This window comes from Tasmannia lanceolata, unplaced genomic scaffold (assembly GCF_043159265.1).
Source record: "Tasmannia lanceolata isolate RefF3 unplaced genomic scaffold, GAP_Taslan_0.1 ptg000023l, whole genome shotgun sequence".
Taxonomy (NCBI): domain Eukaryota; kingdom Viridiplantae; phylum Streptophyta; class Magnoliopsida; order Canellales; family Winteraceae; genus Tasmannia; species Tasmannia lanceolata.
This window is the reverse complement of record NW_027518700.1, coordinates 901014-915458: the sequence shown is the minus strand read 5'-3', so window position 1 is coordinate 915458 and position 14445 is coordinate 901014. Positions and strand designations below refer to the sequence as shown.

Genomic DNA, 14445 nt, shown 5'->3' with positions numbered 1-14445 from the left:
AGTCGTCTAACCCAACTTTGTTGGTTCGTTGGTCTGTGGTTCGGGTTCATGTTTCGTGGTTCAGTTTCCTTGTCGTGTGGTTCACTACTTTCAAAAGAAGCCAGTTGGTTAGGTATAGTTCACTTCAGTTGGCTAGAATAGTTTGGCTTGGATATTGGTTATACTTGGAGAAAACCTCATAAAGTTTCTCCTTATGTGGGAGACGAAAAGTTTGAGACTCAAAGTGTAAGTGATTACTAGGAATTGAATCAGCCAATCAAGTTCTCTCTATCCAACATAGGAATTGAGCCACTCATGACCATGGTTTTAAATTTCGGTTTCGGACCCACCAAAATCGAAATTTCAACCGAAATTTCGATACAATAAAAACATTATTTTATTCAATACCAAATTTCGGTCGAAATTTCGGTTGAAATTTTGATAAAATATTAAATTAATTAAAAAAACAGGTTTTGAGTGAAATTTTGGAATTTCAGACGAAATTTCTGAAAAAACGAAATTGAAATTCCGAAATTCCGAAATTCTGGACAAAATAAAATACAGTTTCGGGTATGTGACATTTCAATGTCGGTCCCGACCAAAACCTGAAATTTTGGTCGAAATCTAAAACCATGGTCATGACTCAAACGTCCATTGAATATCATGGTGTGACAGTAGGAATCATTGATTGTCCGCCAATCAGTTGTGGCCCACCAGTAATAAAAGTTCATTCTATGCCTAATACGTTGAACTTTTATGTTATCTAATTCTGTACATCCAGGAAATTATATACTGAATAATACACTTATAAAGTCTGCTGTTATTGGATCAAATATCAAGGGCGGCACCCACACTGGGCGCAGCCTCATCGAGCCCGATCAGGCATGCTCGTGCAAGAGGCACCACCCATGATATTTGATCTAACAACCTTGTTGGATCAAATATCAAGGGCTGCACTCTTTTACACGCGCATGCCGAATCGGGCACCATATGATATCTCGAAAAAGGTCTCTCCTTTCCTGTCTCTAGTCCCTACTAGAGGTGAAACTCATGTTGATTTTTGGAAATTCGGGTTGAGATTTTACCATAAAATAAGGTCGGGTATGGGTTGACTCCAATTCAGTTTTAGCAAAAGCTCTACCCTACCCAACCCAAATTGCACCTCTACACACCCTATCACCTCTTCTCATAAAACTTCCTTCCTATTTACTCCACTTTTTTTCATTCTTTTATACAATTTACCATGGTTAAAAGTTTTTTAATGCATTTAGTTGAGACTTTCAATTTACTCCATGTGAAAGATTTTTAATTCAATTTATTAGACTATTTTTTTTTTAGGGAAAATCATTACAAAAATGCAAAGTTTATGCGAAATTGTGAATAAAGGGTAGTGATTTGAAAATTATAAAAAAGTGTAGTCAGGTGAGAGAAGATGGCTTTTAGGACAAATATACCCCTCCTACCTCTTTTGTCCCTCCACTATTTCACCTATCCCTATACAATATTACCTTCTCACCTACAGCCGTCTTCCTCAAGGCATTTCTAACGTGGAAAACTCCATGAGAAGGTTTTGAAGGTTGCCATTTACCTACCACCTTCTTCTTCCTCAAGGCTTCATGGAAGGTTTTTGAAGTTTGCCATTGCCATTGTAGTTTTGGAAAAAAACTCCATTGCCAACGTTTCCAAGCTCCATTGCCAATGTTCCCAAGCTCTATTACCATTGCCATTGTAGTTTGGAAAAAAAATCTCCATTGCTTATTTGGGTGATAAACATAGCTTCGATTAGGTTTAACATCTTCTCTTCATGTTTTTATGTTTTTTGTGCTTTGGTTTTTTCACCCTATTTATGAGACTCTTTGTTTGGTTGCAATGTTTATCTTGACCTCTCTCTATCTCTCTCTATGTATACAATCATGTTTGGTTACATGTTAGAATTTAGTGGTTCCGGGGTATAAAATGTGGTTCCGAAGTGATTCTGAGGTAGAAAATGTGGTTCCCTAGTGGTTCCGAGGTATAAAATGCGGTTCTGTAGTGGTTCTGGGGTATAAAATGTGGTTCCCTAGTGGTTCCGGGGTATAAAATGTGGTTCCCCAATGGTTCCGAGCTATAAAATGTTGTTCCCTAGTGATTCCGGAGTAGAAAATGTGGTTCCGTAGTAGTTCCGACGTATAAAATGTGGTTCCCTAGTGGTTCCGGGGTATAAAATGTGGTTCCTTAGTGGTTCTGATGTATAAAATGTGGTTCCGTAGTGGTTCCATGGTAGAAATTTTGGTTCCCTAGTGGTTCCGGGGTATAAAATGTGGTTCCCTAGTGATTTAGGGGTAGAAATTGTGGGGTTCCGGGGTATAAAATGTGGTTCCCTAGTTGTTCCGAGGTATAAAATGTGGTTCACTAGTGGTTGTTGTGTATAAAATGTGGTTCCCTAGTGGTTCCGGGGTATAAAATGTGGTTCCATAATGGTTCCGGGGTATAAAATGTTGTTTCGTAGTGGTTCCGGAGTAGAAAATGTGGTTCCGTAGTAGTTCCGACGTATAAAATGTGGTTCCCTAGTGGTTCTGGGGTATAAAATGTGGTTCCGTAGTGGTTCCGAGGTATAAAATGGGGTTCCGTAGTGGTTCCAAGGTAGAAAATCTGGTTCCCTAGTGGTTCCGGGGTATAAAATGTGGTTCCCTAGTGGTTCTGGGGTAGAAATTGTGGTTCCCTAGTGGTTCCGGGGTATAAAATGTGGTTCCCTAGTGGTTCCAGTGTATAAAATGTGATTCCCTAGTGGTTCCGGGGTAGAAAATGTGGTTCCGTAGTGGTTGCGGGTTATAAAATGTGGTTTCATAGTGATTTCGGAGTAGAAAATGTGGTTCCCTAGTGGTTCCGAGGTATAAAATGTGGTTCTGTAGTGGTTCCGGGGTATAATATGTGGTTCCCTAGTGGTTCCGGAGTATTAAATGTGGTTCCCTAGTGGTTCCAAGGTATAAAATGTGGTTCCCTAGTGGTTCCGGGGTAGAAAATGTGGTTCCCTAATGGTTCCGAGGCATAAAATGTGGTTCGGTAGTGGTTTCAGGGTAGAAAATGTGGTTCCCTAGTGGTTATGAGGTATAAAATGTGGTTCCCTAGTGGTTGCAGAGTATAGAATGTGGTTCCGTAGTGGTTCCGGGGTAGAAAATGTGGTTCCCTAGTGGTTCCGGAGTAGAAAATGTGGTTCCCTAGTGGTTCCGAGGTATAAAATGTGGTTCCGTAGTGGTTCCGAGGTATAAAATGTGGTTCCTTGGTGGTTCCAACATATAAAATGTGGTTCCGTAGTGGTTCCGGGGTATAAAATGTGGTTCCCTAGTGGTTCCGAGGCATAAAATGTGGCTCCCTAGTGGTTCCGGGGTATAAAATATGGTTCCCTAGTGGTTCCGAGGTATAAAATGTGGTTCCCTAGTGGTTCCGGTGTATAAAATGTGATTCCCTAGTGATTCCGGGGTAGAAAATGTGGTTCCGTAGTGGTTGCGGGTTATAAAATGTGGTTTCATAGTGATTTCGGAGTAGAAAATGTGGTTCCCTAGTGGTTCCGAGGTATAAAATGTGGTTCTGTAGTGGTTCCGGGGTATAATATGTGGTTCCCTAGTGGTTCCGGAGAAGAAAATGTGGTTCTTTAGTGGTTCCGAGGTATAAAATGTGTTTCCCTAGTGGTTACGGGGTAGAAAATGTGGTTCCCTAGTAGTTCTGAGGCATAAAATGTGGTTCGGTAGTGGTTCGAGGGTATAAAATATGGTTCCCTAGTGGTTCCGAGGTATAAAATGTGGTTCCATAGTGGTTCCGAGGTATAAAATGTGGTTCCGTAATGGTTCTGGGGTATAAAATGTGGTTACGTAGTGGTTCCGAGGTATAAAATGTGGTTCCCTAGTGGTTCAGGCGTATAAAATGTGGTTCTCTAGTGGTTCTGGGGTAGAAAATGTGGTTCCCTAGTGGTTCCGGGGTAGAAAATGTGGTTATCTAGTGGTTCCGAGGTATAAAATTTGATTCCCTAGTGGTTTCGGGGTAGAAAATATGGTTCTCACGCTGGGCCCGTACGGGCCGGATCGACCCGCGTGTCACCAGGATTTTTGCCGTATTTTTTAAGATGTTTTTGGGAAATGTTATCTGCACTACCGTATTTTGATGAGGACACTCCTTACTTTATTAAAAGTACGGTATGGCCCGCACCATAGGATGATCCAAACCGTCCATTAGATGGGCCATAGCATAAATAGGTTGTGCCCCAAAAAGCATTTCTATAGGTTTATCCTAACCCTCTGATTAGAATGTTAGAGGGTTGGTCCTAACCCTCTATAGATCGGAGAGTTAGGATCAACCTATGGAAATGATTTTTGGGACACAACCAATTTAGGCTGTGGCCTATCTAATTGACGCTTTGGATCATCCTATGGGGGGCCATACCGTACTTTTAATTAAATGAGGAGTGCCCTCATCAAAATACAGTAGTACGGATAACATTTTTCTTTTTTTGTATGGGAATTTGCTAGCCACCTTTGCCGAGGCAACTTCTCAGCTTGTGGCCCATCCTTTGATGCAAAGATTGGCAAGTAATATGGGTGCAAAGGTGGCTAGCAAAAGCATAATTGCAAAAAATAGTAATCATTACTTGCAAAAAATAGTAATCATTAAGGATTTGTGGCTGAAGTGCTAAGTTTTAAATGAAAAATTACGAAAAAACGGAAGCAAAGTATTAAAATTACGAAGAAATACCAAAAGGATGTACTAATATATGACAATTACCGAACTACAAAGTTTGACTGTCTTCCGTCGGAAGTCCGAACAAACCTTCGGACTTCCGAATTGAATCAATATTTTGGTTATGTATACTGGCTTCCGAATGAAGCCAGTAGAATAGGGATAATTTCAAAGATTTTTATTTTCGAATTGAGTAAAAATTCGAAGGATAATAAGGATATACATTGTGATCTTAGTGTCATGCAGGCAACCATAAATTGAAGTCTTGATTATGATGTTTTAGAATAAAAAAATGCAAAGAAAATGGATTTATCTTGAAAATGGGGGAAACAACAAAATTCAGTTTTAAGCTCAAAATTCATTTTCTTTGCATTTTGTAACACTGCTTCGATAAGTTTATCATGAATAAACCCTCATGATTACCAAACCCTGTTGTAAATGGCAACCTTCAAAACCCTTCCATGGAGTTTTCCACGTTAGAAAAGTCTTGAGGAAGAAGAAGGTGGGTAGGTGAGAAGGTAATAAGTGCATAGGGATAGGTGCAAAAAGGTGGAGAGAAAAAAGATATAGGAAGGGTAGATTTGTCCTTAAAACCATCTTCTCTCACCTGACAACACCTTTTTTATAAATTTCAAATCAATACCCTTTGTTCACAATTTCGCATAAACTTTATATTTTTGTAATGATTTTTCCTTTTTTTATAACTTTTTATTTTATTGACTTTATTAGCTTTAGAAAGAATGGTATTTGCTACGGACCAACGGCACACGTGCCATTTAGCGAGGCGTCCGTGGAAGCAGCCACCTCAGATGAATTAAATGAACAAGACAAAAAGTGAGCATATGTGGCTGCTCTTTCGTGCAAAACCCGGTCCACGAAATGCCTTCCGTGATGGTCCCCAATAAAATTGTAAGAAAAAAACTAATGTTAAGCCATTCTAAAGAGCACCACGACTCAAGTTGCTTTCAAAGTAGTTTTGAAGTTGCTGATATATACCGATAAGCTTTTTTTTTTATGAGTATATATACCGATAAGCTGACACATACAGCTAACAAACAATTTATGTTACCCGTAGATTCAGCAGAAATTAAAAGCAAATGAAAAAGGATTAATAATCACAGACTCTGAAATTGGTCATTCTATTTGCAAAGTTACCTATCGACCCATTCAATGAAAAACTTGTCAATTTTTATAAAAAAAAATCAGATATAGAATCTGAACTCTAGTTAACCCAGCTCAGTTCTTGAAACAGCAACTAAACAGATTAGCAACACAATCTTAATAATCCACAATCATTATTACCATAGCTAACTCAGGAAAAAATATGAGCGAAAATCAGAAAGAAAGCAGAGGTGAGTTCAAGTTTCCAAAGCACAATACAATAAAGTTGGGAACATGAGATCCAAATGACTCTTAAGAGCATACAAAATAAGTGTCACAAATTCTCATAAGCAGAAAACATCTATACTAAATCACATCTAATTGTAGAGTTATAGAGAACTCCCTCCTTGCGAAGCGGACATAGACCATGTCCACGCATCGGGCCTCCATCGAATGTGGTGATCTGAGATTACATACCATCTTCACCAGTAACAGCAAGCTAAAAGCTCCAAAACCATGGAAATAGACTGTCCCAAGATGAACTTATAACGAAATCAAGAAGTCGTGGATTGAGTAGATGGAAAGTGGCAACTTCTCTTCCTACGTATTTGTGTTTTCACCGTCTGCTGATGACTCACAAAGGGCTGACAATTTGTCCTGCCCAATTGCTTTAGTAACATCTAGTCAATCTTGACAGACGAGAAAAGATAATGAACAAAGTAGAAAGACATGAGAAAGCCGATGGTGCCAGTGGATAACATGATAGCAAGAGCCATGACTAGTGAGTAGCCAAGGTATAGAAGAGCTGACACGGGACCACTCAAACTGCGGAGGTCAAACACCAAGTAGTTGATAGAATATAAGAATACGTAGAGGGCAACGGAACCAGAAGCAAAGAATGCTTTCCACCACCATCGCCAGTCCTCCACGCAGAGCTGCATGTACGTCAAGACCACAGACACCTCGGCACAAACGATAACAAGCAGGAGCATGACGACAAGCAAGAAACCAAACACATAGTAAAACCTCCCAAGCCAGAGGCTAGAAAGGATGAAGAAGAGTTCAATGAAGAGGGTTCCAAAGGGAAGGGTACCCGCGCCAAGGACAAGGAGCCAGGATGGATACTTCCGTGCAGGGATTTCTCTAGGGATCTGGTTTGTCCGTACAGGGAATTTTATGGGCTCAGCACGTGTTCCTAAGAACCCTCCCAGGAGGGTAAGGGGCACTGAGACGCAAAACCAGAGGGATAGAAGTATGAAATACAAAGAGATAGGAATGGCGCCCGTGCTATTACTCCCCCACAGTAGGAAATTCAATATGGTAAGAATGACAAAAACAATTCCAGGGAAAAAGCATGCAACTGACCAGGAAACCGACCTCCACCCTTCCGCACTGCCTTTGATAGTTCTCCACAGCCGAACTCCAACATACCCTGCCATAATGCCGAGGAAAAGATAGAGTATTATCATCCCTGTCAAGAGCATTCCTCGAGAAGCTGGCGACATGAACCCAAGAGCCGCAAAAACAATCGTTACTACCGCCATTCCTGCAATCTGAACGCCATCCCCAACCATCACACAAAGAAGCTTCGGGCAATCTGGCTCTCTAAACACATCGCCCACAACAAGCTTCCACCCAGAGAGCTCCTCATTCATTTGTGCTTGAGCTTCTTTATCCAATTCCTCATACCTTGTTAAATCCCTTCTCACCGTTCTTAAGAATATAACAAACACAATCCCCGCCAAAAAGAATATAACCATCAAGGAGTTTAGAATTGAGAACCAATGAACTCGGGCACCTTCCATCTTCAAGTATGCGTCCCATCGAGAGGGCCACCGAATATCACTCTTCACAAACTCAACTTCATAAGTAAATGTAACTTTCTCTTGCTCACGGATTATCTGAGGCTTATCGTGTTCTGCCGGGCAAGTCACACCATCAACTTTCTCATACATCTTAAGCTTTGACATGGCTTCGGGATCATGCTTAATACTACATGGGACAACCTCAAACCCAACTATCTCATACCCAGATGCCATCTTCTTGTCTGTTTCTGAAGTTACACCCAAGCCCTCTTCCCCAGTACCAATTATCTCCACACCACTGCCTTCGTACTCATGAACTAAAACCTTAAATTTCAGATGATTGATGATATAGTCCTCATTACTTTGGCTTGTATAACCAATAGGAAACCCAGTCCACTGAATTTTAATTTCCTTCTGAATGGCATACCTCATTGCAGGTAAATTGTCCAAGATCATGTTCACTTGATAAAGATCACGGGTTCTCTGTTTCAAAAGCTTCACCTCATCTTCGTTCAATGGAGTCGAAGTGCAGAGAAAAACGGACTCATTCGTATACATTCGGAAACGATAAGGGGAGTTATCGATCTGATCACCCATAAGGAGTTCTCCCAAATTCTCTGCACTCTTTTTTACCCCACCAGATGGTGTACAGTAAGGGAGACTGTAATAGCTGAATGGAAGCTCTGTCTCAATTGAGGTCAGTGAATTAACTTTAACAAAAATTTCTTTGCCCACCGGATATGTTTGCATATAACTCCCAGGAAGATAAAATCCATTGCATAAACACATGAAGATGGCCATGAAGAGAAAAACGGAGAAGATCAAAGAAGCCATCGGACCAAGAACACAGAACTGTCAGGCTGGTACGACTCGATCTAAAAGATTCTCAAACAATATGCAACAGCAGATCCAGATCTTTCGGAAACAAAATTAAGTAACGTGTAACTCAATATTGATCTACAATGATTAATAAATCCAGATCTAAAAATGCTGACAGCGGCTTAAGAACTCACCAGAATCCTTCAAGCCCTCATTTCCTGCAAAATTTAGGTCAAATTCAGATCAAGCAGTTCTGAACGAAAGAAATAATCCACGAACTAAAAGAAACGGATCAAGAACAAGAATAAGAAGCAAAATTCTGAAAATCTACATATCTTTAAAGAAAATTACCTGAATCGAAACCCTAAATCCAATCATGAAAAACAGTTATCGAAACCCTAAATCCAACAACTAACAACCAGTAATCCCCTTTCAAAGCACAGATCTATGGATCCAGCAAGCATCAAATACTTGTAACTTCGATATTTTAAACTTAATCAAATCAAAGCCTACAAATTCCGTCTATACCCTAAATAAGCCATGGAAGAAATTCTCAACGTTCAAACAACAGATCCGAGGGGAAAAAACAACCGAATCAAACCCATAAACTAATGTCCAGACAAACTAAATCAATAAACCCATAAAAACATACGATTTGTCATCTCCACGTCAATTTACTAGAAATCTACCAAATGAATAATAAAATTGAGAGTCTTTCTTATCGGATTCCAACTCGAAAATGCGAAAAAGAAAAAGCAAACTGGTAGGATCGATCCTTGGAATACAAGAAAACAAATATAAAAAACAAAAAGAAAAGGGTTTTTATAGGAAGAAACTATAGTAAAAGCACATCCTTTCAGGTGCCATTGAAATAGAAGAAAAAGGCGGATGAAAACCCTAGATATCGAAGAAAATTCCAAGAAACTAACGCTGATGTGGCCAAAAGAAAACACCTACCTAGAAATCCGAAAGGTTTTTACAGAAGAAAAGGTGGATTCGAGAATTCCTTACCTTCTGTGGGGAAGATGGAAATCTAGGGATGTTCTATGCGCGAGCCTAGGGCTTGTTTCTGCAAATTGGGTGCCAGTTCAACTCTCACTCGGAATATTTAAAGGGCTAAGATCATTTTTTTTTTTTTTTTCGTATATACGCTCTTTATTTGCTGAATTTATGTGATACGTGACATATCTTTAAAGAAAATTACTTGAATCGAAACCCTAATCCGATCATGAAAAACAGTTATCGAAACCCTAAATTCAACAACTAAAAACCAGTAATCCCCTTTCAAAGCACAGATCTATGGATCCAGCAAGCATCAAATACTAGTAACTTCGATATTTTAAACTTAATCAAATCAAAGCCTACAAATTCCGTCTATACCCTAAATAAGCCATGGAAGAAATTCTCAACGTTCAAACAACAGATCCGAGAGGAAAAAACGACCGAATCAAACCGCATATTTTAGAAAGAATAGATCAAACCCTAAGCAGACTAATTTTACAGAAGGATTCCTACTTAGCATTATTTGGCCAGAAAATACACAGAGTCCATGTTTGGGGGTTGATTAGAAGTAGATCTAGGGACTGAATACTTACTGGTTGCCTGAAATTGGTTTGAAACCCGTTCGGAATCGCATGAGAAATCCTCCAACCGAATCAAACGAAGAAAAATGGAGAACGCTAGGGTTTGCTAAAATGAAAGTTATAAGAGTTGGAAGAATGAGAAAAGGCGTGGGTTTTTATATAAAGAGGGTGGATCTCGCGGAGAGAGATACGGTTAGATAAATATGAAGTAGATCTATGGACCCAAGACTTACCAGTATGAATATAGTTTTAATGGGCTTCCTGAGGCCCAACTCATGTTAGCCCAGTTTCTATCATGGCGGACCCATCTTTTAAATTGTTTTATCCTTGGATGAACTTGCTATCCTTTGTTTGCCTCAACCTTTATTCATGTATAAAATAAAATTAGAGGCCCGTTTGGATACCTCGTATTTTGTCTTTGGATTTGGAATTGAATTTTCAATAGAAAATGAACAGATCCACTAGCTCATGTTGAGGGATATAGAGACGGAAGGGGGGACTTCCTACCGAAGGGGAGAGGTTGAGGAGCAAAGAGGGTGAAGGAAACTGCCAGAGATATGTGGATTTCTAATTACTTATTTCCACGGCATATTTGGAAATCTGATTTTTTTTCACTGTTAGACGCTGACTTGAAAATCAAAGGATTTGATGCGGATCCAAATCACAACACAAAGAGGGCTGCAAATGCTGAAAGTCATTTCGCGGCTGGCTTTTGCATGTGAGAACAGCCTCACAGGTTGACTTTTGGGCAGATTTTGACTCATTCATTCAATTCATATATGGTGCATGCTCAATCATGCAAAAGTTAGCCGCGAAATGGCATTCCACGAAATTATCTAGCAAATCCCATAAAATTATATAATTTCAAGGTAAGCTTATCAGAACAAGAGAGCTGACCCGGAGAATAACTTTTGGTGAGGAAGCTAGAGTTCTATCTTAGCGCATCAATTACTTTTTCAACAAGAATGTAAATCCAAAGCAAAATGCTGTAGAATTTCGAAGGTATATTGAAATAAAATACATGATAAGTCCAAAGTGATTGGTATCAATTCATTTTTTTTCTGAATTGATTTATAAAATTAATAACGAAGTACATAACAGCCTTGTGTGGGTCTGGTCCTGTACTCTTCAACGTGTGGCGGAAACCAACATGGAAGCACACACTTGACCGAATGATCTTGATTCTACTCATACTCACTGCTGGGGTAAAATTTGGCATCCAATCAGAGGTCAACCCGAGCAGTATAAAGATCAAAGGTTGGAGAGGGTAAAAGGGTAATTTCACAGCTATCCCGGAAGCCCTATAAACCCTATAAATTAGAACGGCAACAATAGTAAACTTGAAAACCTAAGTTCCAAAAAACTATCCCAAACAAGGAAAAGTCCCAGAAAGGCAACATTTTTAAAAGAGCTGAGGACTCTACTCTATAAAGGAGAACAAAACTCAAAGGTATGCATCTCATTCATCACTTTTATTATTCTTGAGCCCACAGAGAGCTCGGCTCATACTGTTGCACATGTCGGACATTCATAGGGGTCTTCTAATCTTGGGCATTTCAAATCTGATGAAGAATAGAGGAAAATTCATAACAAGCGCCAAAGACAGAATATGAGAAGCAAATAAAAGGAATTCAAACATACATTTAGCATATAAGGCTTCCCTTCAAACATATCATGACCTAGAACCGCTATAGTTACTGCCGTTGTTCTTCGGTCGCAGGCTCCTAGTCATCATACTTCATGTAATAAGTTTTTGATTTTCAACTCCCTTTGAAGAATAACAGTAAAAATCCAAGCATATCTCTATCCAGTAGAAACCAGGCATGTACTTCTAGTCGAGCACCTTTTCCAGCTTACGTGTAATGCCCTAGTGTTTTAATTTTGGCCAACTCTGTGTCACTTCTAACTCTCTTAGTCTTAGCGAATGTCTGGTTGGCCACCATGAAAAATAAAATTACTCATGATGAATTGAGAGAGAGAGATCTTGCCAAACAAGTTAAAAAAAGAAAAAAGAAAAACTGGTTTGTTTAATAATTTTTTTCAAGGTTTTCTTTTCACATATATTCCACGAAGAGATGACAAGGGGCTCGATGACTTGTCATCTTAACACATTAAAAAGTGGGCAATGATATATCGACCCCCATATAGAGCAGAGCTTAGAGAGAGGAGAGAGAGATATGGGGTCGATTTAAGATATTAGGGGGTCGATTTATCAAGGGAAATGTTATCAGCACTGCTGTCGCACTCCTCACTTTATTAAAACTATGGTGTGACCCGCACCATAGGATGATCCAAAGTGTCCATTAGATGGGCCACAGCCTAAATAGGTTGTGCCCCAAAAATCATTTCCTGGGAGACATTCACCCCCTTTTACTGGAATGTGAAGTCACTTGACGGCCTCTCTCTCTCTCTCTCTCTCTCTCTCTCTCTCTCTCTCTCTCCTGCAACAAACTGTACACACCTAGACCTGGCAAAATGAAACACGTACCCGCGGGTACACCCGGCCCGTACCAGTGATCAGCGGGCCTGGCCGGGTCGGGCCCGGGTGCCCACGGGTTTACCCGTGTCATATCAAAAGCCATCCTCAGGTTGTATTTTTTATCTCTTTTTTTTTTTTCCAAAATTTTATGTTGAAATTTGAGCTTCATTATCTTACAAGTTCATGTTTGTTTGTTCTTCCATGCTTTTGAATCAGTTGTATTGAAGCATGAAGACTGACTTGAGCAGACAACCCGTCAAGTCACCTCGATTACGCATGAAGACTGACTTGAGCAGACAACCCATCAAGTCACCTTGAATTTGCCGGGTTACCCGCGGGTATACCCAACCCACCCATATGGGTTCCGGGTTCAAAAGGCTACCCGTACCCGCGCCGGTATTTCTTACCCATACCCGCCGTTACCCGTACTCACTCGGGTTACCCGTTTGCCAGGTCTATACACACCCTCAACTTTCTCACTCTTCTTTACTGTCTCTCCTCTCAACACAACTCTTTGGTGGGGCCCTCCAAAAAGTTCGAAATCTGTGAACAAGTAGACTCCACTATATTTTAAAAAATAAGTACACCTACGGATGGAGACCATAAAAGGCTTATTTTTAAAACAAAAACAAAAACAAAAACTTGGGCTTATGTTCTTGAAGATCCAAACGTTTTCATAAAGTGGGGCCTACGTTTTCAAAGATCTAAATCATTCAATTGGTGGGCCCCACATTGAGAGAGAAAGAGAGAGGTGGTGTACGCGTTTGGACACCACAAATCTAACCAACGCCCTACATTTTTCACTCGGTTATGCGAGACCTCTGTTTTCGCCGACCAAATCCACGCAAAAAAAAATAAAAAAATCCCACGCTCTTCCTCCAAAACCCGTTATTTTCTCCTCTGTTCCGTCTTTCCCAGCGTCAGAGCTCTGTCGAGAGGAAGATCGAGAGAGATCGATCTTAGAGAATGGCGTCAGATCGCTGCTTTCTTGCGTTTCTCTTCTTCCTTTTGACGAGCTTCGCCTCTTCTTCTTTCATTTCAGGTGACAAGATCCCAAACCCTACGTTGTAGATTTTATAAACTAGGATTTTAAAATCCTAGATTTTACAACCTAAAACCTTAATCTCATACACTAAAAATTAAAATTTTCATTTTCAGGATTGTAAAATCCGAGTATTAGCTTGTGAAATCCACGATTTTGCAATCCTGGACTATAAAATCGATGCATCTCCAGATCTGATAATAAATAATAATCGGTCAATTTCACGTTTTTTGACGCTCGAATTTCCTGATTTATTTCAGATGATGTCTTTGACTCTCACGGATCTACCGGTCGCAGCCTCCTTCAGGCCAAAAAGAGTGAGTTTTTCTTTCGTCGGTTTTTTTAGGTGAATTGTCGTGTTTTGTTAGAGAATATCAGATAATTTAGATTAGAAGATTATCTAGTTAGATGGGATTAGGAGATTAGGATTATGTTTTCCTTATCTCTCCAAGTCCATTCTTATCTTTTTATTATTTTTATGTGTTATGTTTGTTTTGAATCTCGGGATCGGATTCTAGCTCGGAAACTGACATCTTGTTTTTCTTCGACTTTTTTTTCTCGCCTAGTTATAGAAATTGAAGAATTCATAGTTAAAAAGACATGACATTGTATTAGAAAAATATCTGAATTTTTAGCCATTTTAATTGCATTTAGGGGAATTATTAGACAAAGAAATATCTTGGGAAGGGATTCTAGCTCGGAAACTGGGATCTTGTTTTTCTTTCACTTTTTTGCTCACCTGGTTATGAAATTGAAGAATTCATGGTAAAAAGCCATGACATTGTACTAGTATGTGTAGTATGCGTGCTTGACATTTGAAATTAGGGTTTTGGCCATTCATTCACTTTGAAGCAAGGAGTTTGGCGTTGGATGTTGTCGGATTTTCAATGGTTTAGCTGTATGTAGGTGTAGACACCCCATTTTGAC

General features: G+C 39.7%; 2 protein-coding genes across 2 annotated transcripts in view; one reads left to right on the top strand and one right to left on the bottom strand.

Moving 5' to 3' along the window:
- Positions 1–6042: 6042 nt before the first annotated feature.
- Positions 6043–10167, bottom strand: LOC143856332 (transmembrane 9 superfamily member 12-like). The gene is made up of 2 exons (XM_077366525.1): positions 10010–10167; positions 6043–8632 (listed from the first exon to the last, which is right to left on the bottom strand). The coding sequence occupies exon 2, from the start codon at positions 8427–8429 to the stop codon at positions 6471–6473; it is 1959 nt and encodes a 652-aa protein (XP_077222640.1). The 5' UTR covers positions 8430–8632; positions 10010–10167; the 3' UTR covers positions 6043–6470.
- A 3133-nt stretch (positions 10168–13300) lies between these two features.
- LOC143856333 (GPI-anchored protein LLG1-like) overlaps positions 13301–14445 on the top strand; it is a 50134-nt gene continuing 48989 nt past the window's right edge. The window contains exons 1-2 of the mRNA XM_077366526.1: positions 13301–13518; positions 13779–13835. Coding sequence (XP_077222641.1) covers positions 13443–13518; positions 13779–13835 — 133 coding nt within the window. The 5' untranslated portion in view covers positions 13301–13442. The remainder of the gene's footprint in view (positions 13519–13778; positions 13836–14445) is intronic.